The 25,615-nt window shown below is 43.3% G+C and overlaps 1 protein-coding gene across 1 annotated transcript in view; it reads right to left on the reverse strand.

Moving 5' to 3' along the window:
- Positions 1 to 23,482: 23,482 nt before the first annotated feature.
- The window catches only part of ISM1 (isthmin 1), a gene marked incomplete at both ends in the record, with an annotated part of 78,292 nt that continues 76,159 nt past the window's right edge, over positions 23,483 to 25,615 (reverse strand). Inside the window, one exon of the mRNA XM_079718610.1 lies at positions 23,483 to 24,000. Within this exon, the coding sequence (XP_079574736.1) occupies positions 23,483 to 24,000 (518 nt within the window). The remainder of the gene's footprint in view (positions 24,001 to 25,615) is intronic.

The raw sequence follows: 25,615 nt of genomic DNA on the forward strand, positions 1-25,615 counted from the left end.
TGGCCCCCATCGTCTCATTGTGGCTTCTCCTTTTTCTTTGGATGTGGGGTATCATTTTTGGTGAGTTCCAGTGTCTTCCTGTTGATGATTGTTCAGCAGTTAGTTGTGGTTCTGGTGCTCCCACAAGAGGGTGTCGAGAAATGAAATCTTATGTGCCCACAAAAAACTTTACGTAATTGTTTATAGCAGTTTTTTTCATAATTTCCAAAAACCAAAAATAACTTAAATGTCTTTTAATGGGTGATGGATAAACTGTGACATATTCATGCAATGGAATACTACTCAACAATAGAGAAGAATGACACACGCACACACACACACACACACAAAACAACTTGGAGGAATCTCAAAGCATTATGCCCAATGAAAGAAGCCAGTTGCAAAAGGCAACATGCTTTGTGTTTCTATTTACAAGACACTTCAAAGAGACAAAACTGTAGTGATCAGTGGTTGCCAGGGGCTGGTAGGGTGGGGGTGGAGGAAGTGACCACAACAGGTAGTAAGAGAGTTTTTGTGGGGTTGATGAAACTTTTTTATCCATAAAGAAGCCTCCATTTCAAACTGCTGGGTTTTCTTTGAAGGTGAGTGTTAAATGCTTGTCTTTTAAAAACTTCTTTTAATAAGCAGCTATATGAATAGCTCATGGCAGGTAGGAGAAAAATCATGCCCAAATTCCCAGTTCATCAAATGAATTATGAATAAATACATATTAACCACATTTCAGTGTTCTGATGCAGGTGGGATTCATTGAAGGGCTGATTATTTTGGATCTGGCTTCTCCTGGAGGGAGATTTGTCCTCTGATGGCAGCAGAGGGGTTTTGTCCACTGACATGTCTCTGGGGACAACAAGACGACTACTTCAGGAAACAGCTTGGGGAGCAGTGAGTTCCATTGGAGCCCTCCCACCCCATCCCTTTTCCCATAGCAGACCTGTGAGCCCTCTCATTGCACCACTCACAGCTCTCTTCTGCCTTGTTTGGGAATCAAAGTGACAGGTTTCTCCCCCTTTTATTTATGGAGACAGATATCAGAAGAGCAAGCAAGCAAACAAGAGCTCTAAACCTCAAGCACAAGGTTTACATATGTTGCAGATTTGCGTTCCCAGTACAGATGTGCAGCCTTGCTTTTCAGAAGGGACCTGAGACCTCTAACCCCTCGCTAAGAACAAAAGGTAATAGTCTCAGTTGTGGTATCACATGTGTTTCCCACGAGAAGGGAGACTCTCTAGGGTCACCCCCCAGTGGCCGGGCTGTCCTGTGCGCACCCCCTGGTGGTCACTTGGATGGAGTGTCTCTCTCTTCCTTGCCTCTAGCCACTCTCAGGCTGGAACCCTGGTATAAAACAAAAAGAAATATTCCGATTTATTTCTTTGGAGTAGCAAGAAAGAAACAGCTGACCACCAAGAGAAGAAGCAGTGGAAAAAAACAAAGTATCATCTGACCAAATGGTGTTAACTGTGATCATCAGAGCTAGGGGTCCTTGCGTTTTCTTCAGCTCCATGAGCAGGACTCTTTGCCACACCCTGCCCTTGTGCTTTAGTTTTCTCATCTGGAAAATAGGAAATTTAAACTAGGTGATTTCTAAGGGTGCTTCCAGCTTTAAATTTTCTATTATCTAACATATGTATATATGTATTTAGGAGGTGTCTTCTGCAGAGGTGTTGGATGCCATTTCCGCCACCTGACTTGGCACCAGCCAAGAGATCAATGCCTGGAAAATTGAAGAAAATGGAAAGACATCTTGTAGATATCTCTTCGACCTCCAACATCCAGCCCCTTCTACTTGTGGCAGCTCACACTTTCTGATGATTTGGAGTAGATGATTGTGATTAGAGCATAACTAAAGTCATTGAAACTTAGTTTACTTTCTTCCAAAAGGCTCTCATCCAGTCATGATGAAAACACACTAGTCTTCAGAGAGAACTGAGGATGTAAGTCTAAATCCTATGCTCCTGCAAAAAATGTAGACAAGACCCTCTTTTCACACCTTTGGGTCCTGCCCATCATTTTAAGTCTTCATAAGTCCTGAAGTTAGAAGTTATATTTTACAAACATACCTCACATTTACTTACATTTCACAGAGAGCGAGGCAATTGATCCCTACAATGCCCAGTGTATTTTTTTTTGTGTGTGTGTGGTACGGACGCACAGCCTCCGGACACGCAGGCTCAGCAGCCATGGCTCATGGGCCCAGCCGCTCTGCGGCATGTGGGATCTTCCTGGACCGGGGCACGAACTCGTGTCCCCTGCATCGGCAGGCGGACTCTCAACCACTGCGCCACCAGGGAAGCCCTGCCCAGTGTATTTTTAATCCAGTCACTTAATTGCTCTCACCTTTCATCTCCTTACCTGTGAGTTGGGGCCGTGGAAGTCAGAGATAGCCCATGGGGACATGATTTGTAAAGTGTTACACAAGCTTTGGGGAGTGATTTTAAAGCTGATTTCACAGCCAGATCACAGAGATGGTGCCTGAAAGTTGCACTGTTTTCCTACAGAACATCAGTCAATTACTTCACATGTTTCTTAGCTTAAAATGATAATTCCTCTTCAGTGCAAATTGTTGTCCTTACTAGAAGGAAGAAACAGAAGACATTTCTTAGAGAAAAACTCATCCTAAAAGTGATGAGCTGACCACATAGAAACCCAGAAAGGCTCACAAGAAATAATGCATTTCTCATCAATTTGGCTATTAAAAAATAAATTTTGTCCAGAGGAGGGGTCAGAAAAAGGGTTTTCCATTCTTTTATGAGGAAGCCTCCATTTCATGCTACTGTGGTTGAAGAACAAGGTTTTCTCTCAAGATGAATGTTAAGTTCTCCTCTAAAATATTTATTTTGATAATCAACTTTAGGAGCAGTCCACAGCATGTATAAGAACAATAAGCTCTTTCTACCTTTGTAGTGTGATTCCAACTCTCCTGTCCTGTTTGAGCCACTGTATTTCTGAGAAGGGACCCCATTCCCTTTGGACCAGTCCCCAGTCTCCTCAGCACCTACCTTTTCAGCAGGCAGGTCTTAGTGTGTCTCCTGCTTTATGTGAATACACCTCCCCTCGACCATGCCCATCCCCTCTTCCTTTTGACCAAGGAAGATTTGGGGACCATGGCTGTGCTTCCCATGTCACAGTCCGATTGCTCCCCCTTAGTGCTTTTCCTCAGAGTTGTCCTGGCACAACGTCTGGCAGGTTGGGGAAAACGCTTGTGACAAGTGGCCATGTACCTTTGAGGACTTTGATGGTGGGTGGCAGGGAGTCTATGCAGAGAAATGAAATGGTGCCGCCTTTTCCCAGAGTGTACACCTAGTTGCTCCGAGGAGCCAGGAAGCGCTGTGGCTTCGCTAAGGGTTTTCTGCCCTGGCTTTATCAAATGTTGTCTCTTCCTACAGTAATCCCTGGGACTCTTTTCATCCCAGGGTTTTATTCCAAATGGAATGTTAAGAGGGTTCAGATGTGGAGAGACAGGTCAGGGCGGTGGGGGTAGGGAGAGGTGTGAGCTTGTCCAGATCTGTGGCTTTGCCAGAACTGTTTTTAAGTTGACACAGGGCTAAATAAAAAGCCCCCTGGCTTTGATCTCAGGGACTTCCTGGGTAGACTGTCTGATTAGATAAAGATCACGTCTCCGGCCCCACCCCCATCATCTTTTAGGCAGTAATCTAAGCTCTGCAGCCATTCCTTGTCCTGGGCTCCTGTCTCTTTCTCAAAGTATGTCTCTCTCTGTCTCAGTGGGTTCCTTCCTGGGTCTTGGGTTTTTCTTTCTGTTTGAGCAGGAAAAGGAGGCTGAGAAAATAGAGCACTCCTTCTCCTTTAATTCCTCTTAAGTTGTCTAGAAACAAAGCAAAAGCTTTGTTCAAGAGCCTCATATGGACCTCGTCTGGTCCTGGGCATCAAAGGGAATTGGTCTCTGTGTGCAACACGGTCAGCTGCTGGGATGCTATGGAGAGAGTGCGTTGGCAGGTGGAGGGTTTGGAGAGAGAAATACCATCAGTCCCTGCACTGGGTTCATCAGCCAGGACAACAGGCTGTAAGGGGTGTGGAGGAGAGTGTCTTCTCTGTGACTCTTTTTTGTGTGTGTGTGTGTGGTACGCGGGCCTCTCGCTGTTGTGGCCTCTCCCGTTGCGGAGCACAGGCTCTGGATGCGCAGGCTCAGCGGCCATGGCTCACGGACCCAGCCGCTCCGCGGCATGTGGGATCTTCCCAGACCGGGGCACGAACCCGTGTCCCCTGCATCGGCAGGCGGACTCTCAGTCACTGTGCCACCAGGGAAGCCCTTCTCTGTGACTCTTTAACCTAGAGCTGGTCACCCAGGAGATGCAACAGAAACCATCTTTGATGATGATGAAGTAAATTGCTCTTAGGAGTCGGGCAATTTTAAGAAATGCTTGAACCTAAAACCTACCAGGTTGAAAATCTTCTAGGCTGGATCACAGCTTTTTAGCTTTGTTCAGAGGAGAATCTCTTTATGACATTAAAAAATGAGACTTTGCACAAGAGGATTTGCACTTTTAATATTTTATTTTACTTAACCATCTGTGCTGATCACTGTTTTAAGTGACACATACACACACACACACACTCACAGTTTACATAATATAAATATTAACTCATTAAACCTTCATGATAACCCGATGAGCATTTGCTGTTAGCATTTGCCAACAGTTCCATTTGCTAATCATATTTGATAAACTAGGAAACTAAGGCACATAGAAGTTAAATATCATACTCAAAGTCAGACAGATAGTGGGGCAGCAGATTAAGGATTCAAACTCAGGCAGTCAGGTCCAAGAATCTGACTCTGCTGCCTGCTCACACCCCCCTACCCCCCAACACACACACACTTAGAAATTCGCTAAGAAAACACACATGGATAAAAAAGTTATGAATTCAAGAATATTTTAAAATATTTACATACACAGGAAAAATAGTTACATTTTTATGTGGGAGGCAGTTGAATGTAGCGATTTATTCATCAGCTTCACAAACATTTCTTTGAGAGCCAACCAGGCCCTGGGCTCGGTGTTGGGGTTTGAATGGGGACTGGAACTTGGTAGGTCCCTGTGTTTAACTTAGGCTTCAAGACACCAGGTCTGGGCCAAGAGACAAGCATCACGTTTACGCTGCAACATTACTGAGGGCTTTAGGTGCTGTGGGGCCAGTGTTCTGGAACTTCCTGGAACAGAGCGTTTCTCTCCTTGGATCCAAGCAGCCGTCATCACTTCCCCAGAGAGAAGCCCAGTTCCCGGTGGTGTGCTGCAGAGGGACCCTTTACCTACAATTGTCACCTTCAGGGCTCATATGGTTAATGCCCCCGTGGCAGAAACTGCTAATTTTCTCTTCAGCATCTTCTTTATTCATCATAGAATCCCTGTGCGTTAGCTGGGGCACATGGCTGCCACACATGAAGGTGGTATTTATCGTCTCTTGCAAGTAGGTGTGGCTGGATGACTAAGTTCTGGTCAATGGGATGCAAAGAGAAATGGTGTCTGCAACTTCTGGGAAGTCCTGTTTTACTTCCTCTTTTTTGCTGACAGGAATATGGACATGATGGCTGGAGCTTGGGGTGTCATCTTAGACCATGAAGTGAGACTGCTGGCATAGAAATGTAAAACAGTGAGATTGAGGGACCCTGGACCCCATACCTACCTGGGACTATTTTCCTCCAGATGTATTTTTCACAAGACAGGAATAAAATTCTATCTTATTTAAGCCATGGTTACCTTGTTTCTCTCTAACCTAATGCAGCTAAACCTAATCCTAAATGATATGGCATCCCTCTTCATTAACATGTGATGTGATTTTATCCATTTGAATCTTTCTAAAGCTACATAGTATCTGTCCAATATGCTTTCATTCTGTTTAAATTAACAGAGTTAAGTTCTCATTTTCAGCCTTGAGCCCCGACTGGTACCATCTGTCTCTAAGTTCTGCCTTAGGGTTTGCAAACACAGGTTGATGCCAATGCTTTTAGGGCTAAAAGACCTCCTTAAACACAAAGCCAGTGTACCACACACAACTCTGCTAGTGAAGTCTGAACTCTTGGGAATTTGGAAAGTAGTTTTGCTCTATCTTCCTTTCCAAGGATTTGTCTTCGCTCCTAGAAAAAAGACAACTGTGCTTTCAAGGGCCCCTGAGCCCCTCAGCAGTGGTGTGGGTGAGTGAGGTGAGGGCTCTCACTGCAGGGCCAGATTAGTGGGGCTAGTGGTCCAAGTACGGGTCACTTCCCACGGGTAGGGGAGCCCCGGGCCCTTTCCCTGCAGCGCCACCTACTGCTACCCCACCAGCCTCTGACTTTGGAGACTTGGGTCACCTCCTCACAGCAGGCTGGGCAGATGTTCTAGCCCCCAATCCTTAGGTGAGGTTTTTAGAACAGCCAGTGCTTTCACTGGAAGAGCCCTGAACCACCTCCATGTGAACGATGCTGGTCAGAGAGTCCCTTCCTCTCAGCCGACTCCAGCCAGGCCCGTGCCAGGCGCCCTGCTGGGGCCACAGGCCAGGGGACCACAGGCCTTGATGCCCTCGTGGGCCTCTCCCACATCTGTGTGTGTGTGTGTGTGTGTGTGTGTGTGTGCGCGCGTGCGTGCGCGTGCACGTGTGTGGTAGGGAGGGGGTTAACTTGTGGTGATCAGTTTCCTGTAGATAACACTTAACCCCTTCATATCTTCAGGAACTATAGCACGCTTAGAACTCTGAAAACCATCCCTCTTTTTTTTTTCTTTGACAAATAGATGAGCTAGAATGTGGGATGTTTTTTTCAAGGCATGTTTCAACTTTTTTTCCCCTTTAGTTCTCTCTTCTCTACTCTGTGCCTTGTCCATTTCTCCTCTCCCAGTCTCCGAGGGACTGTTCCCTGTTAGGATTAAGTGAGGCTCAGTCCTCAGCCCTTGGCCTCTGGGAGACCCAGACATGATGTGGACCGGCAGTGCCTGGTATTCCTATAACTTCCAGTTTCTGACTAGAAGCAGAAACACCTGCCATGCGGGACTCATGTCTGGTTCACCCAGCAGAAGCCAGAAGGTGTCCATAGTCTAGTTCTTACCCTGTTTGCCTTTCTGCAGTTTGATTTTCAGGGAGAAGCCTGTGGGAGAAATCTGTGGGCAGACTTGAGTGCTGAGGCCATGGTGACCTGTGGGATGGGTGGCAGGAAGGACCATGGGGGCCAGGGGCCTCTGCTTGAACTTGGAAGTTGCTCAAGTGAGAATCAAATCTCACTGGCTCACACTCCAGCCAGAGGTTGGTTTGGTGCAGGCAGGATGGGGCAGAGATACCGTCTCCAAGTTTGAAGCCCAAATGGTGAGAAGAAAGATGGATTTGGAGCCACACACCTAGGTTTAAATATGGATCTACGCGTGAGATTGAGGGCGCATCTCTCCAGGGTCCTCAGGGTCCTCACCTGTGACATTTGTAAAAGGTGATGGAGGTGATTTCCCACTCTGGTATCCAACACAAAAGAGATGCTCAGTAACAGGGAGTTTCAGGCTCAGTTAGGAGCCCATGGCTCCGGAGTTGGCGATTTTATTGTCTCCAGGCTCCTCCTGGAGCAGGACAGCAGGGAGAGTGGAAACGGGGGCTCAACAAGGCGGGACAGGTTCGAGGCCTCCATCCAGAAAATGCTGGATTTGGGACCAGGTTCCCAGTCCAGGGCTCTGTTTGCCCCAGAATGTGCATGTGAGAGAGGAAGGGAGAAGTCGGCAGAGGAAGGAAAGTGGGAGCAGGTGAATGCAGTGTCCCAGCCTCAGCATCATTGCCGTCAACCCGCACAGCTGGCCATCTCCTGCTACGTGTGTACACCCACAGATGCCAAGGGGTGTTAGAGTCGTGAACTTGTAGGAAGTCTTCTAACCTCGTCACTTCATTTAGTTTTCCTTCTCAGGTTTTTGCTCCTCTTTAGTGATTTTTTTTTAATTTTTGAAATTTATTTTATTTATGTTTTTATACAGCAGGTTCTTATTAGTTATCCATTTTATACATATTAGTGTATATATGTCAATCCCAATCTCCCAATTCATCCCACCACCAGCACCACCCCGCCACTTTCTCCCATTGGTGACCATAGGTTTTTTCTCTACATCTATGTCTCAATTTCTGCCCTGCAAACCGGTTCATCTGTACCATTTTTCTAGGTTCCACATATATGCTTTAGTATACGATATTTGTTTTCCTCTTTCTGACTTACTTCACTCGGTATGACAGTCTCTAGATCCATCCACATCTCTACAAATGACCCAATTTCATTTCTTTTTATGGCTGAGTAATATTCCATTGTATATATGTGCCACATCTTCTTTATCCATTCATCTGTCAATTGTCATTTAGGTTGCTTCCATGACCTGGCTATTGTAAATAGCGCTGAAGTGAACATTGGGGTGCATGTGTCTTTTTGAATTATGATTTTCTCTGGGTATATGCCCAGGAGTGGGATTGCTGGGTCATATGGTAATTCTATTTTTAGTTTTTTAAGGAACCTCCATACTGTTCTCCATAGTGGCTGTATCAATTTACATTCCCACCAACAGTGCAAGAGGGTTCCCTTTTCTCCACACCCTCTCCAGCATTTCTTGTTTGTAGATTTTCTGATGATGTCCATTCTAACTGGTGTGAGGTGATACCTCATTGTAGTTTTGATTTGCATCTCTCTAATAATCAGTGATGTTGAGCAGGTTTTCATGTGCTTCTTGGCCATCTGTATGTCTCCTTTGGAGAAATGTCTATTTAGGTCTTCTGCCCATTTTTGGATTGCATTGTTTGTTTCTTTAATATTGAGCTGCATGAGCTGTTTATATATTTTGGAGATTAATCCTTTGTCTGTTGATTCATTTGCAAATATTTTCTCCCATTCTGAGGGTTGTCTTCTTGTCTTGTTTGTAGTTTCCTTTGCTGTGCAAAAACTTTTAAGTTTCATTAGGTCCCATTTGTTTATTTTTGTTTTAATTTCCATTACTCTATAAGGTGGATCAAAAAAGATCTTGCTGTGATTTATGTCAAAGAGTGTGCTTCCTATGTTTTCCTCTAAGAGTTTTAGAGTGTCTGGTCTTACATTTAGTTCTCTAATCCATTTTGAGTTTATTTTTGTGTATGGTGTTTGGGAGTGTTCTAATTTCATTCTTTTACATGTAGCTGTCCAGTTTTCCCAGCACTACTTATTGAAGAGACTGTCTTTTCTCCATTGTATATCCTTGCCTCCTTTGTCATAGATTAGTTGACCATAGGTGCGTGGGTTTATCTCTGGGCTTTCTATCTTGTTCCATTGATCTAAATTTCTGTTTTTGTGCCAGTTCCATATTGTCTTGATTACTGTACCTTTATAGTATAGTCTGAAGTCAGGGGGTCTGATTCCTCAAGCTCCGTTTTTTGCCCTCAATACCGCTTTGGCTATTCGGGGTCTTTTGTGTCTCCATACAAATTTTAACATTTTTTGTTCTAGTTCTGTAAAAAATGCCATTGGTAATTTTATAGGGATTGCATTGAATCTGTAGATTGCTTTGGGTAGTATAGTCATTTTCACAATATTGATTCTTCCATTCCAAGTATATGGCATATCTCTCCATCTGCTTATGTCATCTTTAATTTCTTTCATCAGTGTCTTATTGCTTTCTGCATACAGGTCTTTTGTCTCCTTAGGTAGGTTTATTTCTAGGTATTTTATTCTTTTTGTTGCAATGGTAAATGTGAGTGTTTCCTTAATTTCTCTTTCAGATTTTTCATCATTAGTGCATAAGAATGCAAGAGATTTCTGCACATTAATTTTGTATCCAGATTTTTCATTATTAGTGCATAAGAATGCAAGAGATTTCTGCGCATTAATTTTGTATCTTGCAACTTTACCAAATTCATTGATTAGCTCTAGTAGTCTTCTGGTGGCATCTTTAGGATTCTGTATGTATAGTATCATGTCATCTGCAAACAGTGACAGTTTTACTTCTTCTTTTCCAATTTGTATTCCTCTTATTTTTTTTTCTTCTCTGATTGCCATGGGTAGGACTTCCAAAATTATGTTGAATGATAGTGGCAAGAGTGGACATCCTTGTCTTGTTCCTGATCTTAGAGGAAATGGTTCCAGTTTTTCACCATTGAGAATGATGTTTGGTGTGGGTTTGTCATATATTGCCTTAGTTATGTTGTGGTAAGTTCCCTCTATGCTCACTTTCTGAAGAGTTTTTTTTTTTTTATCATAAATGGGTGTTGAATTTTGTCAAAAGCTTTTTCTGCATCTATTTTGATGATCATATGGTTTTTCTTCTTCAACTTGTTAATATGATGTATCACATTGATTGATTTGCGCATATTGAAGAATCCTTGCATCCCTGGGATAAATCCCACTCAATCATGGTCTATGATCCTTTTAATGTGTTGCTGCATTTTGTTTGCTAGTATTTTGTTGAGGATTATTCCATCTATATTCATCAGTGATATTGGTCTGTAGTTTTCTTTTTTTGTAGTATCTTTGTCTGGTTTTGGTGTGAGGGTGATGGTGGCTTCATAGAATGAGTTTGGGAGTGTTCCTTCCTCTGCAACTTTTTGGAAGAGCTTGAGAAGGATGGGTGTTAGCTCTTCTCTCAATATTTGATAGGATTCACCTGTGAAGCCATCTGGTCCTGGACTTTTGTTTGTTGGAATATTTTTAATCACAGTTTCAATTTCATTACTTGTGATTGGTCTGTTCATATTTTCTATTTCTTCCTGGTTCAGTCTTGGAAGGTCATACCTTTCTAAGAATTTGTCCATTTCTTCCAGGTTGTCCATTTTATTGGCAAATAATTGCTTGTAGTAGTCTCTTATTATGCTTTGTATTTCTGCGGTGTCCACTGTAACTTCTTTTTCATTTGTAATTTTATTGATTTGAGTCCTTCCCCTCTTTTTCTTGATGAGGCTGTCTAAAGGTTTATACATTTTGTTTGTCTTCTCAGGGAACCAGCTTTTAGTTTTATTGATCTTTACAACTGTTTTCTTTGTTTCTATTTCATTTATTTCTGCTGTGTCCTTTATGATTTGTTTCCTTCTGCTAACTTTGGGTTTTGTTTGTTTTTCTTTCTCAGGTTCCGTTACATGTAAGGTTAGATTGTTTAGTTGAGATTTTTCTTGTTTCTTGAGGTAGCCTTGTACTGCTATAAACTTCTATCTTAGAACTGCTTTTACTGCATCCCATAGGTTTCGGATCGTTGTGTTTTCATTGTCAGTTGTCTCTAGGTGTTTTTTGATTTCCTCTTTGATATCTTCAGTGATCTCTTGGTTATTTAGTAACGTATTGTTTAGCCTCCATGTGTTTGTGGTTTTTTTTTTTTTTTTTACATTTTTTCCCTGTAATTGATTTCTAATCTCATAGCGTTGTGGTCAGAGAGGGATGCTTGATATGACTTCAATTTTCTTAAATTTACTGAGGCTTGATTTGTGACCCAAGATGTGATCTATCCTGGAAAATGTTTGTGCGCACTTGAGAAGAAAGTGTAATCTGCTGTTTTTGGATGGAATGTCCTATAAATATCAAGTAAATCTATCTGGTCTATTGTGTCATTTATAGCTTGTGTTTCCTTATTAATTTTCTGTTTGGATGATGTGTCCATTGGTGTAAGTGAGATGTTAAAGTTCCCCACTATGATTGTGTTACTGTTGATTTCCTGTTTTATAGCTGTTAGCAGTTGCCATATGTTTTGAGTTGCTCCTATGTTGGGTGCATATATATTTATAATTATTATATCTTCTTATTGGATTGATCCCTTGATCATTATGTAGTTTCCTTCCTTGTCTCTTGTAACATTCTTTATTTTAAAGCTTATTTTATCTGATATGAGTATTGCTCCTCCAGCTTTCTTTTGATTTCCATTTGCATGGAATATCTTTTTCCATCCCCTCACTTTCAGTCTGTAGGTGTCCCTAGGTCTAAAGTGGATCTCTTGTAGTCAGCATATATTGGGGTCTTATTTTTGTATCCATTCTGCGAGCCTGTGTGTTTTTGTTGGAACATTTAATCCATTCACGTTTAAGATAATTATCAATATGTATGTTCCTATGACCATTTTCTTAATTGTTTTGGGTTTCTTTTTGTAGGTCCTTTTCTTCTCTTGTGTTTCCCACTTAGAGAAGTTCCTTTAGCATTTGTTGTAGAGCTGGTTTGGTGGTGCTGAATTCTCTTAGCTTTTGCTTGTCTGTAAAGCTTTTGATTTCTCCATTAAATCTGAATGAGATCCTTGCCGGTTAGAGTAATCTTGGTTGTACGTTCTTCCCTTTCATCATTTAAAATATGTCATGCCACTCCCTTCTGGCTTGTAGAGCTTCTGCTGATAAATCAGCTGTTAACCTTATGGGAGTTTCCTTGTATGTTATTTGTCATTTTTCCCTGGCTGCTTTCAATAATTTTTCTTTGTCTTTAATTTTTGCCATTTTGATTACTATGTGCCTCGTTATGTTTTTTCTTTGGTTTATCCTATATGGGACTCTCTGCGCTTCCTGGACTTGGATAGGTATTTCCTTTCTCATGTTAGGGAGGTTTTCGACTATAATCCTTTCAAATATTTTCTCGGGTCCTTTCTCTCTCTCTTTTCCTTTTGGGACCCCTATAATGCAAATGTTGTTGCATTTCATGTTGTCCCAGATGTCTTTTAGGCTGTCTTTGTTTCTTTTCATTCTTTTTTCTTTATTCTGTTCCACAGCAGTGAATTCCACCATTCTATCTTCCAGGTCACTTATCCGTTCTTCTGCCTCAGTTATTCTGCTATTGTTTCCTTCTAGTGTATTTTTCATTTCAGTGATTGTATTGCTCACGTCTGTTTGTTTGTTCTTTAATTTTCTAGATCTTTGTTAAACATTTCTTGCATCTTCTCGATCTTTGTCTCCATTCGTTTTCCAAGGCCCTGGATCATCTTCACTATCATTATTCTGAATTCTTTTTCTGGAAGGTTGCCTATCTCCACTTCATTCAGTTGTTTTTCTGGGTTTTTATCTTGTTCCTTCATCTGGTATATAGCCCTCTGCCTTTTCATCTTGTCTGTCTTTCTGTGAATGTGATTTTTGTTCCACAGGCTGCAGGATTGTTGTTCTTCTTGCTTCTGCTGTCTGTCCTCTGGTAGATGAGGCTAAGAGGCTTGTGCAAGTTTCTTGATGGGAGGAACTGGTGGTGGGTAGAGCTGGCTGTTGCTGTGGTGGGCAGATCTCAGTAAACTTTAATCCACTTGTCTGCTGATGGGTGTGGCTGGGTTCCCTCCCTGTTGGTGTTCGGCCTGAGGCAACCCAACACTGGACCCTACACGGGCTCTTTGGTGGGGCTAATGGCAGACTCTGGGAGGGCCCACGCCAAGGAGTACTTCCGAGAACTTCTGCTGCCTGTTGTCTTGTCCTCACCATGAGACAGAGCCACCCCCCACCTCTGCAGGATACCCTCCAACACTAGCAGGTCTGTTTGCTTCAGTCTCCTATGGGGTCACTGCTCCTTCCCCTGGGTCCCGAGGCACACTCTACTTTGTGTGTGTCCTGCAGGAGTGGAGTCTCTGTTTCCCTCTGTCCTGTCAAAGTCCTGCAATCAAATCCCGCTAGTCTTCAAAGTCTGATTGTCTAGGAATTCCTCCTCCCATTGTCGGACCCCCAGGTTGGGAAGCCTGACGTGGCGCTCAGAACCTTTACTCCAGTGGGTGGACTTCTGTGGTATAAGTTTTGTCCAATTTGTGAGTCACCCCACACAGCAGTTAGGGGATTTTATTTTATTGTGATTGTGCCCCCGCATCGTCTCATTGTGGCTTCTCCTTTGTCTTTGGATGTGGGGTATCTTTTTTGGTGAGTTCCAGTGTCTTCCTGTCGATGATTGTTCAGCAGTTAATTGTGATTCCGGTGCTCTCGTAAGAGGGAGTGAGAGCACTTCCTTCTACTCTGCCATCTTGAACCAATCTCAGTAATTAGTTTTAAATATGTCACATATACAGAAAATAATGTAACGGTTGTACTTTACCCAATACTCAGATTTAACCAGTATTAACATTTTGCCATATGTACATATACATGTTTTAGGTTATATGTATAGTTTTATATTAGGTTTCTTTTTAAAAAAAGAAATAAAATATTATCTGTAAAGTTTCTCTGCTTCCCCACCCACTCACTGTCAGCCATACCCAGAGGTAACTGCTATCTTGAGGTTGGCTGTTAGTCCTCCCATGCATAATTAAAACTTTAATTCCCTATGTCAGTGTCCAGTCATAATACAGTATTGTTTTGTGAATTTTTAAATGATTGAAGACTGTATAATACTTTCATATCCATTTGCAATTTTCTTTTATACACATTATATTTTTGTGACACATCTGTGGGCCTATGCCTAGCTCTAGATCATTTAATAGCTGGATGGTATTCTATCCTATGAATGTAACATGCTGTATTTGTTCATTCCTCTGTTGGTGAACAATTTTACTTATTTCTAATTTTAAAAAAATTATTATTTTTTGTTGGTTGCATTGGGTCTTCGTTGCTACATGAGGGCTTTCGCTAATAGTGGTGAGTGGGGGCTACTCTTCATTGCGGTGCATGGGCTTCTCATTGCTGTGGATTTTCTTGTTGCAGAACATGGGCTCTAGGCATGTGGACTTCAGTAGTTGTGGCACGTGGGCTCAGTAGTTGTGGTTCCTGGGCTCTAGAGTGTAGGCTCAGTAGTTGTGGCACATGGGCTTAGTTGTACCACAGCATGTGGGATCTTCCCGGACCAGGGCTCGAACCCATGTACCCTGCATTGGCAGGCGGATTCTTAACCACTGTGCCACCAGGGAAGTCCCTCTTATGTTTGATAATAGAAAAAAGACCCTCAGGAGGGAAATTAGTGAATTTTGCTACATTTCAGCTTCTACTCTACTAAGTATAGTCAAATTATTCTCCAGTTTACATCACCACAAGCAGAGGTGATAAAGAGTTTCTGTTTTCACACCCTCTTGCCAACACTTGGTATTATCAGACTTGTTTTCCTAAATAAAATGTGGCAACTCTGGCTGTTAGCTACAATTTCCGTGGTTAATCATGTCCTCATCTGTTCCCATAGCATAATGTATTATAGTCATCTGAGTTAGTCACCCCCACGGGACAGGGTTCCTGTCCATCTTTTTTTTGTATATCCAGTAGGTACCCAGCATGTGACTAGTGACTGGCACACACTAACTTAGTGTTCAGTACACATGTGTTGACTTAAATATAAGAATAAAGAGATCAAAGAACAGAACAGTCAGGGAAGACTTAGTGAAAGGGATAGAACCAGGATTGATCCAAGAATCAGAACCTTCAAACACTCCTGGATAGAGTGTCAACCAATGTAACCACTTTGGAAAACCCTGGGGCAGTATCTGCTAAACTGTGCAGGTCCTCTGACCTACCAATTTCACTTCCAATAGAAATGTTGTGTGTATGAGCCCCAAAGACACACCCTGGACCGTTCATAGCAGCACTATTTGTAAAAGCTCCAAGCCAGCAACCACCCGTATGCCCACCCATGGTAGAACAGTTAAATAGACATGTGCCATACTTGGCAGCAATGGGCAGGTGGCACCTATAGCTGCAAGGAGCAACGTGGGAAAATCTCACAATACGATGTGGAGCAAAAGGTGACAGATCTCAAGGAGCACATGCTGTGTGATTCCACTGACTTGAAGTTCAAAATCAGGCAAAACTAATCTAGTGCAGAAGTTGTGATACTTATTACTTTTGGTGGGAAGTGGGTACTGACTGGAAGGGGACAGAGTGCTGGTAATGTTTTATTTATTTATTTTATATTGGGGTAAGATTTACATATGATGAAATTCAATTTTCTTAAGTGCACAATTCAGTGAGTTTTGACAAATGCATACAGTTGTGTAGCCACCACCATAGTCAACACTTAGAACATTTCTATCATCCCCAAAAGCCTCTCATGAGCCTTATGCTCCATTTCTTGACCTTTGTCATGGGTGTTGGTTACATGTGGTTGTTCACTTTGTGAAAATTCACTGAGCCATGCACTTATGATATGTTTGCATTTTTTTCTGAATGCATGCCTAATTGTAATAGTGTTCGAAGAGCATCTTTAACAAAAGATTGGCTACAAAAATGGCAATTGGCTGCAAGATGGCCAACTGGGTGGCAGAGGGGATGGGAGAGGAGCAGTCAGGAAGGTGACTGGGCTGTGCAGTGTAGAAAAAGCAGTGAAAAGGAAACAGTGAGTCTGCAGTTTTATCTCAAGCTTTAGCTTCTTACCTTTGCTGCTGGTGAGTGGTGAACCAGGCTTTATATTTCTAGCACTGGATCACTGCCCTCCTCCTTTTTTTTTTTCTCTTTATAATATACTGTAATAGTAGGAGAGAGTACTCAACAGCGGCTCAGAGGCAGGCTTCTTCCTGACTCAGAGAGGTCCCCAGGAAAGGGGACTTGAAATGTTCCTCTCAGAAAGTTCTACCCTCCACAGCCAATCAGCATAGGACACCTCACTCTCTTTTGACTGGAAGAATCCTGGTCATGTGACTTTAAGGTCACATGAGGTCTTTGGAAATCTCTTCCTGGTCTTGTCTGGGCAGGACCCAGCCATCCCTGAGGGGGGATTGGAAGGCTCTGTGGGGTCAGAAGCATTAATAGTGTGGGTCTCTCCAATCTCCTGTTTGTGAAGATCCCACCTTAGTTACGTTAATAACAGGGACAGTGAGTTATTTTAGAGGTTCCAAAGAGACTTTCATCCTGGGAGATCCTGGGTTTTTCATTTCTTTTCTTTTCTCTTGCCTTTCTCCTTCTCCATTTGTTCAGCTCTCCAAAGATTAAAAACACACACACACACAAAAAAAACCCAACCCCCCAAACAAACCAAAAACACGGCCAAGTGGGGTCTAAAGGGGGTTACAGCTAACCAAATAGAAACTCTCTGGCTAATGGTGTAAAATTTTAAAATGGTGCTTTTCAAGATCTGCTACCATTCCCTGTCACTAAAGAATTAAAAGTTTACTTCACTTAGACTGTTCTCTTCCATAGCAAATAAACCTAACATTTAGCCATGACCTTTGTGAAAAAATAACTTAGGAACTTGCATAGAAAAGAGAATTCCTCTTTCTTTTTTAAAAGTCAGCCTTGAAATTTTTATATCCTTTGAGTCATATTCTTGAAGCAATTGGCTGATTAGTTCAAGAAATGTTACCTTCCCAATTCAAACATGACATTTTGAAAGTCATCCATGAATTACATGCCTTGGGAATGAAAGGCTTTTCTGTGCCATTTAAAAGTTGTTGGTTTTTTTTTCATTTTAAGGGCAATCATGAATATCTATAAGGCCACATTTATGACTCCCAGAACAGATAGAAAATTAGCAAAGTCATAAAATTTTTACCCAGCTTTGCTATTGCAGCTGTGACTCAATCCAGTCTCCCACCAATTCCTCTGCCACTAAACTGGTTAAGGATGATGTTATTTTTGCCATTACAGGCAAGGCACTGGTCTTTGTATGTTGGCTTTCTAAATCTCTACATGAAGGTCTGGAGGAAAAAAAGGGTCTGTTCTTCTGGTTCAACAAAAAGTTGCTGGTCCCATAAATTTGTTCCTGAAAAGTCTTACCTTCTGGTCCCGGAAAATGCCCCTCTTCTTCTAATCCCGTAGAGTAAACCAATGCTAAACCTCAGAAAATCAACTGGCTGTAAGCTTTCTGCCTTCATTTATACTACTGTATTCAGGATCTGTAGACATGGATGTATGTTTCTGTATATACCCACCCAGTAATTACTGAGGCAAGCCTTTAATTTGTCTGAAACCCTGCAGGCATAATGGTGACAACCCACACATTTTTCCATTGGAAATTGTAAATGGATGACAACGAAAGAACCCAGGCCTCTCCCGCCCCCTTCCTGGGAAGCTTTTTCATGACTCTTTGTCCATCAGGCCAGAATCAACTCAATGCTCATGGGGTGTTGATCACTGTCGCTCAGGTAATTAGAACAGTGCTACTCAAAGTGTGGTCCTTAGAGCAGGACTGGTCTTTAGTCAGCAAGGAGATGAAGTCAAAACTTAAGAAAAGACGTTCAGAAATGTTTAGAGGTATTTGGTGGAATCCTTTTCTGCCTGTTGAACCTAATCATAAAAACTGGGGGTTTATCTTCATTTTGTAAAAACTAAATGGAATTGAAATCTAATAGAGTTTCTATCTCTGGCCAGGATGAGAGTGAGTTTTCTTTTTTGGAAGAGCTGTCAGCAACACAAGACCTCGTCTCACATGAGCTCAATGGCAATAATATTATTATACACTTATATTTGAATAACGATCTTATATTTGAATATTAAAGCACGAAGTGATGTCTTGGTTTGGGACCACTCAGAAGCAGATCCAGAGAGAAGGATCTGGGCAAGTAGCTTATTTGGGAGACAATTCCAGTGAGCGACAGTAGGGGAGTGGGGAGGAAAGACAGGGAAGGGAAGGAGGCCAGTAATTGACGTGTTAGCAAGCAGGTCCCCACCGAGGGTGGCAGGACCTCAGTCTCACTGGGAGCTCGGGAATGGTATAAAACACACTTCAGAATTGCCCCACTCGAGGGATGAGAGAGATGGAGTATTCATCCACCAAGGTCCTGTTAAGCCTCCTGGGAGGCACTGTTCACTCCCTGGCACTTCAGCCCCATCTGTGCGAGCTGCGTGGCCCCTGGTTAGAGAAAACCATTAGGTAAGGGCTTGCAGGAGCTTCCAGTTGAAAGCTGAGCTGGTCTAAATGAGATGAGAAGGATCGCTCCCTTTGCTCACTAACTTTGGGCCCATCCAGAACTGCTTTCACTAGCTTTCTCTCTTGCCTTGTGTAATTAATTAGTTGGTGGTCTACCTATGTGGCAGAGACTGATCGGGTGCTCACACAGCAGATCTCTGCTTCCTGGGCCCCCGACTGGACTCCATTTCCCAGTCTCCCTTGTAGAAGAGTGTGGCATGAAACAGCTGTACTTCCCTGGGCCACCTATATAACTCATTGTCCATATTCTCCCTGCTTTTTACTCCTTAAGCCTCCTGGAATAGAGATGACCCACAGGGCACCTTAGAGAGTCAAGCCTTGAAGATGGAAAGTTTGGGTCCTTGGGTCATCACTTAGAGGACAGCCACTTGACCAGAAACATACCTTTAGAGGTTTTTGTGTTAAGCCATTGTGATTTTGAGGCTTATCTATTACAGCAACTAGCATTACTTTAAATAATGCAACATACACGTGAGATCAAATAATTTATTTTTCTCGATATCACTTACCATTATTTCAGATTATGTACTTATTTATTTATCAGCCATCTCCCCTCCACCAGGAGAACTTGGATTTGTACACTGCTGTATCTCTGGCATCTAGAACAATGCCTGGCAACTAGTATACGCTCAATAAATATTTCTCCAATGACTCAACACCGATGCTCATGGTACATGACAGGCCCTATGCTAGGAACTTCATATCTCTTATTTTATTCTCCGAACAACTGTATGGGGAAACTGGAATATACGCAGGCTGATTAACTTATCCAGTGGTACCCAGCAGGCAACTGAGGGAGCCAGGATTGGAATCTAGGCAGTCTGACTCAACTCTCAAATTCTTCCGCCCTCTGTACCTTGCCTGGTGATATCTGCCAGGTACAGAGCTAGGGGCTGGGGGTGTAGAAAGCAGGAGACATGGCACCTGCCCTTCAGGTTGACCCAACAGGCAACAGTTGGCATGGGGCTTGAGTGCAGCAGGGAAAACAGACCAGTCTCATTCTTATCCATGGAGCAGGCTATCTTCTAGAAAGTTAGGCTCTGCTATTCAGCCAACCTGAGCAAGGGCACAGATACAGGATTCAAATCCTCTTATGGAATATGAGAGAATTGAGCAGACTATATAGAGCTAAAGCCAGATCCACTGTCACCAACGCGAGACACGTAAAGGGTGGTGCAGGGACATTTGGTGGATTTGAACAATTGGAGCAAAGGCAGAGTGAGTCGGAGGCAAAATCCTGATCCTGTGTGTTGGGAAGAGTTAGGAAGACAGTTGAGTAGAGGTTAAGGTTAAGAACAGGGTCTTCAACCAGCTTTGCCATGTACAGAGCCTTATGACTTGGACAGGTTAGAAGACCTTGTTGGGCTTCTTTTGTCTTATCTGTAAGATGGATGTAACCTGCTTGCCTCCCATGGTAAAGTGATTAGCACAGAGGCACAAAGTGTGTGCTCAGGGGGCTTCCCTGGTGGCGCAGTGGTTGAGAGTCCACCTGCCGATGCAGGGGACACAGGTTCGTGCCCTGGTCCAGGAAGATCCCACATGCCACGGAGCGGCTGGGCCCGTGAGCCATGGCCACTGAGCCTGCATGTCCGGAGCCTGTGCTCCGCAACGGGAGAGGCCACAACAGTGAGAGGCCCGCGTACCGGGAAAAAAAAAAAAAAAAAAAAAAAAAAAAAAAAAAAAAAAAAAAAAAAAAAAGTGTGTGCTCAGGAAGGGTGGCTGGTATCGTACCTATTCTTTGATCCTTGTTCCCGGGTCTTAGGGTGGGGAAATCTACTCCCCGGCCACTGAGCTACAAAGATGGAAAGGCTTGGAGACTAATCATGGTGGATAATAATTGAATGGGGTGAGGAAGATGCCCAGCTCTTCTGGGGCCTTGCCCTCATCCTTCCCATGTGCAGCCACTAGAGGGCCTTGCCTTCTCTGTCTGCCACTATTGGCTTGCTCAGACGTGGCACCTGAGAGGCCCAGTGGGTCACTAGAAAAAGGGACCTCTTTCCAAGGAGCAGCAAAAGAGCAAAGCATTTGATGAGAGGTGTCTGTAGAGCAGTTGCTGAGGGGTCCTATTAACAGGTGCTGCAGGTGAGGAGGAAGACAGCCTACTGTGCGGTGGGCAAAGTTGGCCCTTGCTCACATGATCCCCTTTCCATGAAGGAATTACCCAGGGTTACCCTGGGGCTGGCTTGGGGCCCTATAGTAAATGAGATACATCTGCATAGAGGCAGGTTATAGTTCAGCAAATTTCCAGAGGGGTGGCACCATCTAGATGATGGATGGGAAACTAGCAGTGTTCTCAGTAGGCAAAGAGCCCAGGAGCCCTCCCCAGCTCCTAATTCACCCCACCTTCCAACTCTCAGTTCATTATGTCAGGAAGGTCTGATATAAAGAGGCAAATAGCCCATTGGAAACATGGTTCATATCAGTCATTCTCACTGTATTAGGAAACAGCTTTAATTTTCCACGCAAAATCCTTAACAAAAACACCTTAGACACAACTCCATACCTTGCCATTCTTGTCCCTCTGGCTCATCACTGTAAACATCCCAGTTTTCAGAAAACACCAAGCTCTTGCGTAGCTCCTCCCCTTTGCCCATACTGTTTTCTTACTCCAAATGCATCTACTCGCCCTCCCTCTTCTCTGCTTTGTGAAATACCACTCCTCCATTAGGTCTAGCAGGTACTTCCCTGATTCCTGCCTCTATTTTCCCAGAGTACTTTCCACGTACCCTTTATAGAACACTTATCAGAGGGGGTTATTGCTGTACATTTTTGTCTCTCCTGCTCACTAAAATGAGCTTCTCATGTGATTCATCTCCAGCTCTGCTTGAATACCTGTCCTGACAGGGTACTCACCATCCCAAAGGCAATGCATTCCATTGCAACCAACTCTCTTGGCAAAAATGGTTTTCCTATTATTAGGAACCAAATCTGCTTCCCTGATACACAGACCTACTTATTTTCTCCTTACCAGTTGAGTTGCCTAAACTTCCTTCAGGTGTGAGTAAGGATTCTCATTCCATAATTAGAAATAGGTCTTAAACACAAATATCCTGAGAGTGGGCAATACATGGATAACTCATCCTAAAGTGTAAATGACTGATAAGAGCTTTTCCATTAAAACAAGATTTTATTATGAGAACCTAAGGGTAGGCTGATATAGTAGATAGAGCACTGGACTAGGAAATGAATGATAGATCCAATGTGATCTATTTTTTTCTGAGCTTTGGTTTCCTCATCTAGAAATGGAATAATTTGCACAATGAGGAGTTCTACTTATTACTGTAATTGCAGAATTTTGTCTGGAAGCAGTCCTACTCACCTGGGCTGTCTTAAGCCTTTGCTCTGGCTTGGATTTCTTAGCTCTTTCTTAGCTCTGGGTGGGCAAAAAGTTGCACGTGTATCAATGAGCTCTAGCCTCCTGGGGGCAGGGTTGATATTCTTGGTGCCAAAGATGCTATGACTTATACCACCCACCATCACATCAGTCAATGAGCCTTTTATTCTACCTGGCTTGAACCTTCCTCTCCCCTGCCTTGAAGCCCTGCTTTACCAGGGCTATTTATGGAATTCATATCATAAATATTTGCAGGTAACACATTTACTGTAGGTAACACATTTTATTATGATTTTATTATGTAATCTCTTTTCCTGGAGGTTTGCAAGTAAAGATTGCATAAGAACCAACTCTTTATTTGCCCTAAGTTCCACCCTACAGAACCAGGCCATATTAACAATTGCTTGATGCACAAGACTCAGTGACTCAATAAATACTTTACAAAAATAATGTATTTTTTTCTTTCTTAAAACATAAAAAAATTAGGGTTTCCTAGACTTGAGTTCCCCTCCTTGTTTTTATATTTATTTACTGAGAATATATTGTGGAGAAAAAAATTGTTACGATGGTATTAAAATAAAATAGATAAAATGAAGTTCATGTTCTCTCCCCATTTGTTTTGCATTTTTTCTTTGGAAAAGTGCTACTCCTTGTTTTTATGTCTGACCTTCCTGTAGCCTTCTGAACCTATTAAGGCATGAGCAGAAATTCTATTCTGGGGTCTTTTAGTAGAATCATAGCATTGTGTTAATACTGGCCTTTGTTTTAAAGTCCGTTTAAAACCAGGCCTCAGATTTTCTCCTAAAATACCCATTTGCTCCCCACTCCCTACCCAGGCTGAGGCAAGGGCACTTGGAAGCTGAGACTTCATCAAGGTACCTCACTGGCTAACTAACACTTGGTTTCAGGTGGGTGTTTTCTTGTTTTGATATCTTTCTGTTGAATTCTTTATTTTTAAAGAAGTCATTACTACAAAATTCCCTCTCTCTTCCATCTCCCTAAGCCCCTTTCTGAACTCTCATGGAAGTGATTAAATAGTTTCACGATGACAACTCCAGAGAAAAGGTGACGTATAAGTCACATTCATATTAAATAAGTTACATATAAAAACTGCTTATCACGTTTACAACTTCCTTCTCTTTGCCCCTTTGCTTCTCTTGGAAACGCTGGATCCGGGGTGTGAGTTGAATCCCACCTGCTATGACCTCCAGGTTCTTCTTCCAGCTTCTTTCTCCCCATCTTCCTGAGGACATCCCCCCTAGGAAGAGTTCCAAGGAAGCCATTGGCATTGAAGAGGCAACGGTGGATTCATATGGCAGTCACGAGGGCCTGGCACACACCCCTAGTGTAACTTATGACAAATACTCATGTGGTATACGTACATATACATGTATGCGGGTAAGAGGGACTCTGTGCCAGGTGGCGGATCAGTGCAGTGTGTTTGTGTCACGAACAATAGAGGTGGTGTCTCTTTAATACTCTCTGGCCTCTTGAAACTGCTTGATATAATCTTCGTCCGAGGGGCTCTCTGTGCACTTCTGTCCGTTGTTGGGAGGTCGGGCCTCGTTATACCTGCTCCAGTCGCCCTTGCAGATAATCCAGGGCAGGATGTCCACTTTGTAGTGGAGCTCCGCTGAGAACTCAGTGCTGATGAGATTGGGCGTCCCCGCCCCTTTGCCCCTGGTGATGAGCTGCATGTTGTCGCCATAGCAACAGTGCTGGGCGGCCAGTGTGGTGCTCTCCAGGGACAGCATGGAGCGAATGCAGTACCGGGCCGTGGGCTTGTAGATCTCCAGCTTCTCCTTGGGCCCGCTGGCATCCTTCCAGCGGAAGTCCTTGCGCTTGATGCGGTCAAAGATGTCGGCCGTGCTGTAGGCCACCTCGGTGGGGTACGAGCAGGGGCAGCTGGGCAGGTCGTTGATCACCTTGTGCATGTACTTCTTTAGGAACTCGCTCTTGCAGCTCATCCAGCGCTCACAGCTGTCCGTGTCTGAAACGGGCCAGAGAAACCCTCTGATCGCATGCAAAACCGGCTGCCTGATGACTTTAAAGTCAACCTCTCCCTTCCCTGACTGGCAGCCCCTGGAACCCCCAGGCCATGGGTGAACATGATCATGGCCCTTGAACTCGGGAACTTTGTTCTCGGCCCCACCAACTCCTTAATTTATATTATGAAAACTTTTCACATACATAGAAAAGTGGAGAGAATATATGTATACAATGACTACCCAGATGCCATCACCTAGACTTAATCATTGTATTTCCCTCATTAAAAATTTTTTTGGAAAGATATGATATTATTACCGCTAAGTTTTAGTAGGCATCTACAAAAAACAGAGGATAATTAAACCATATTTTCTATGTTTTCCTAGATAACCGTAACCCCATTATCACCCATAACAAAATGAACAATAATTCAGAGGACCATTTTGAATCTCCTCTCTAAATAAGCAAAGAGTGGTGGAAAATGCCTCAAAGGGATATTTGTAGGACTAAGTTTTATTTCTGCCACTCACTGACTGGTTTAAACTAGGCTAGTGGCCTAACCTCTTAACCTTAGGCAGGAAAGAGTTAACAACCGTTACATGCAAATCCCTACGATAAGAGGTCTCAAAGAGGAAGAGGCTGGTGGTCCCTGCTTTTAGGGAATTTAATATTTAGGCCAGAGGACACTAACCTGTAGACTTTGAGCCAGAACCTGCCCCAAGAGGTGTGTAGTGTTTGGCCTTACAGTATTAAAAAATATTGAATTAATTGCCAACGTTTAAGAATTATGTGATTCCACTTATTAATGTAGATTCCTGGATTCATTTGAAAAACCCAAAGATAGGTCGACATCAGTCCTGCATTGCCTTGTGAACAGGTCACCAGTGACCGCTTCTTGGTCAAGACAGGAGGTCCCCAGTTCACCACAGTCCCTACCTGGTCCCGTCACTCATGGGTGTTCGCTCTTGGTCCCTTAGTCATGAGAGTTCAGGACCTCTGGTTTAGTGAATGTCTCAGTTTGTGTTTTCCCAGACCCTGAGACAAAGATGTCAGTGAAAATGGTTCTTTGGGAAGTGATTCTGGGAAACACCAGCAGGGAGCATGGAGGTGGGACAGGGAAGGGAGGGTGGCAATATGGGATGTGGATCAAACAAGTAACCACTGTAGAAACTGGAGCATCTTCCCCTTGGACCTCGGAAACCCATCCAGTGACAGGGTGGAGCTTTACCCAAGCCCTGTGATTCTGGGAAACAGCCAAGGTTAAGACTTTCCCCCGCCCTTGCTCATTCTGGAAAACCACTTAGTGTAAGAACCCTCTTCCCCGCAGGACTTGATAAGACTCTCACAGCTGCTGCCTTGTTTACCCATGACAAAACCAGACACAGACCTCCAGGTTCCCTTTCTTGGTCTCATAAACGATTAGCTAAACTGCTCATCCCCGATCAGAACAAAATGCATCCCAACTAAACTTTAGTTAATATTCCCCCCTTCTTTCAAGCCCCTGAACTTTTTTTTTAACTTTTTTTTTTCTGCGGTACGCGGGCCTCTCACCGCTGTGGCCTCTCCCGTTGTGGAGCAGAGGCTCCGGACGTGCAGGCTCAGCAGCCATGGCTCACGGG

The sequence above is a fragment of the Hyperoodon ampullatus genome (genome assembly GCF_949752795.1).
Source record: "Hyperoodon ampullatus genome assembly, chromosome: 14".
Classification (NCBI taxonomy): Eukaryota; Metazoa; Chordata; class Mammalia; order Artiodactyla; family Ziphiidae; genus Hyperoodon; species Hyperoodon ampullatus.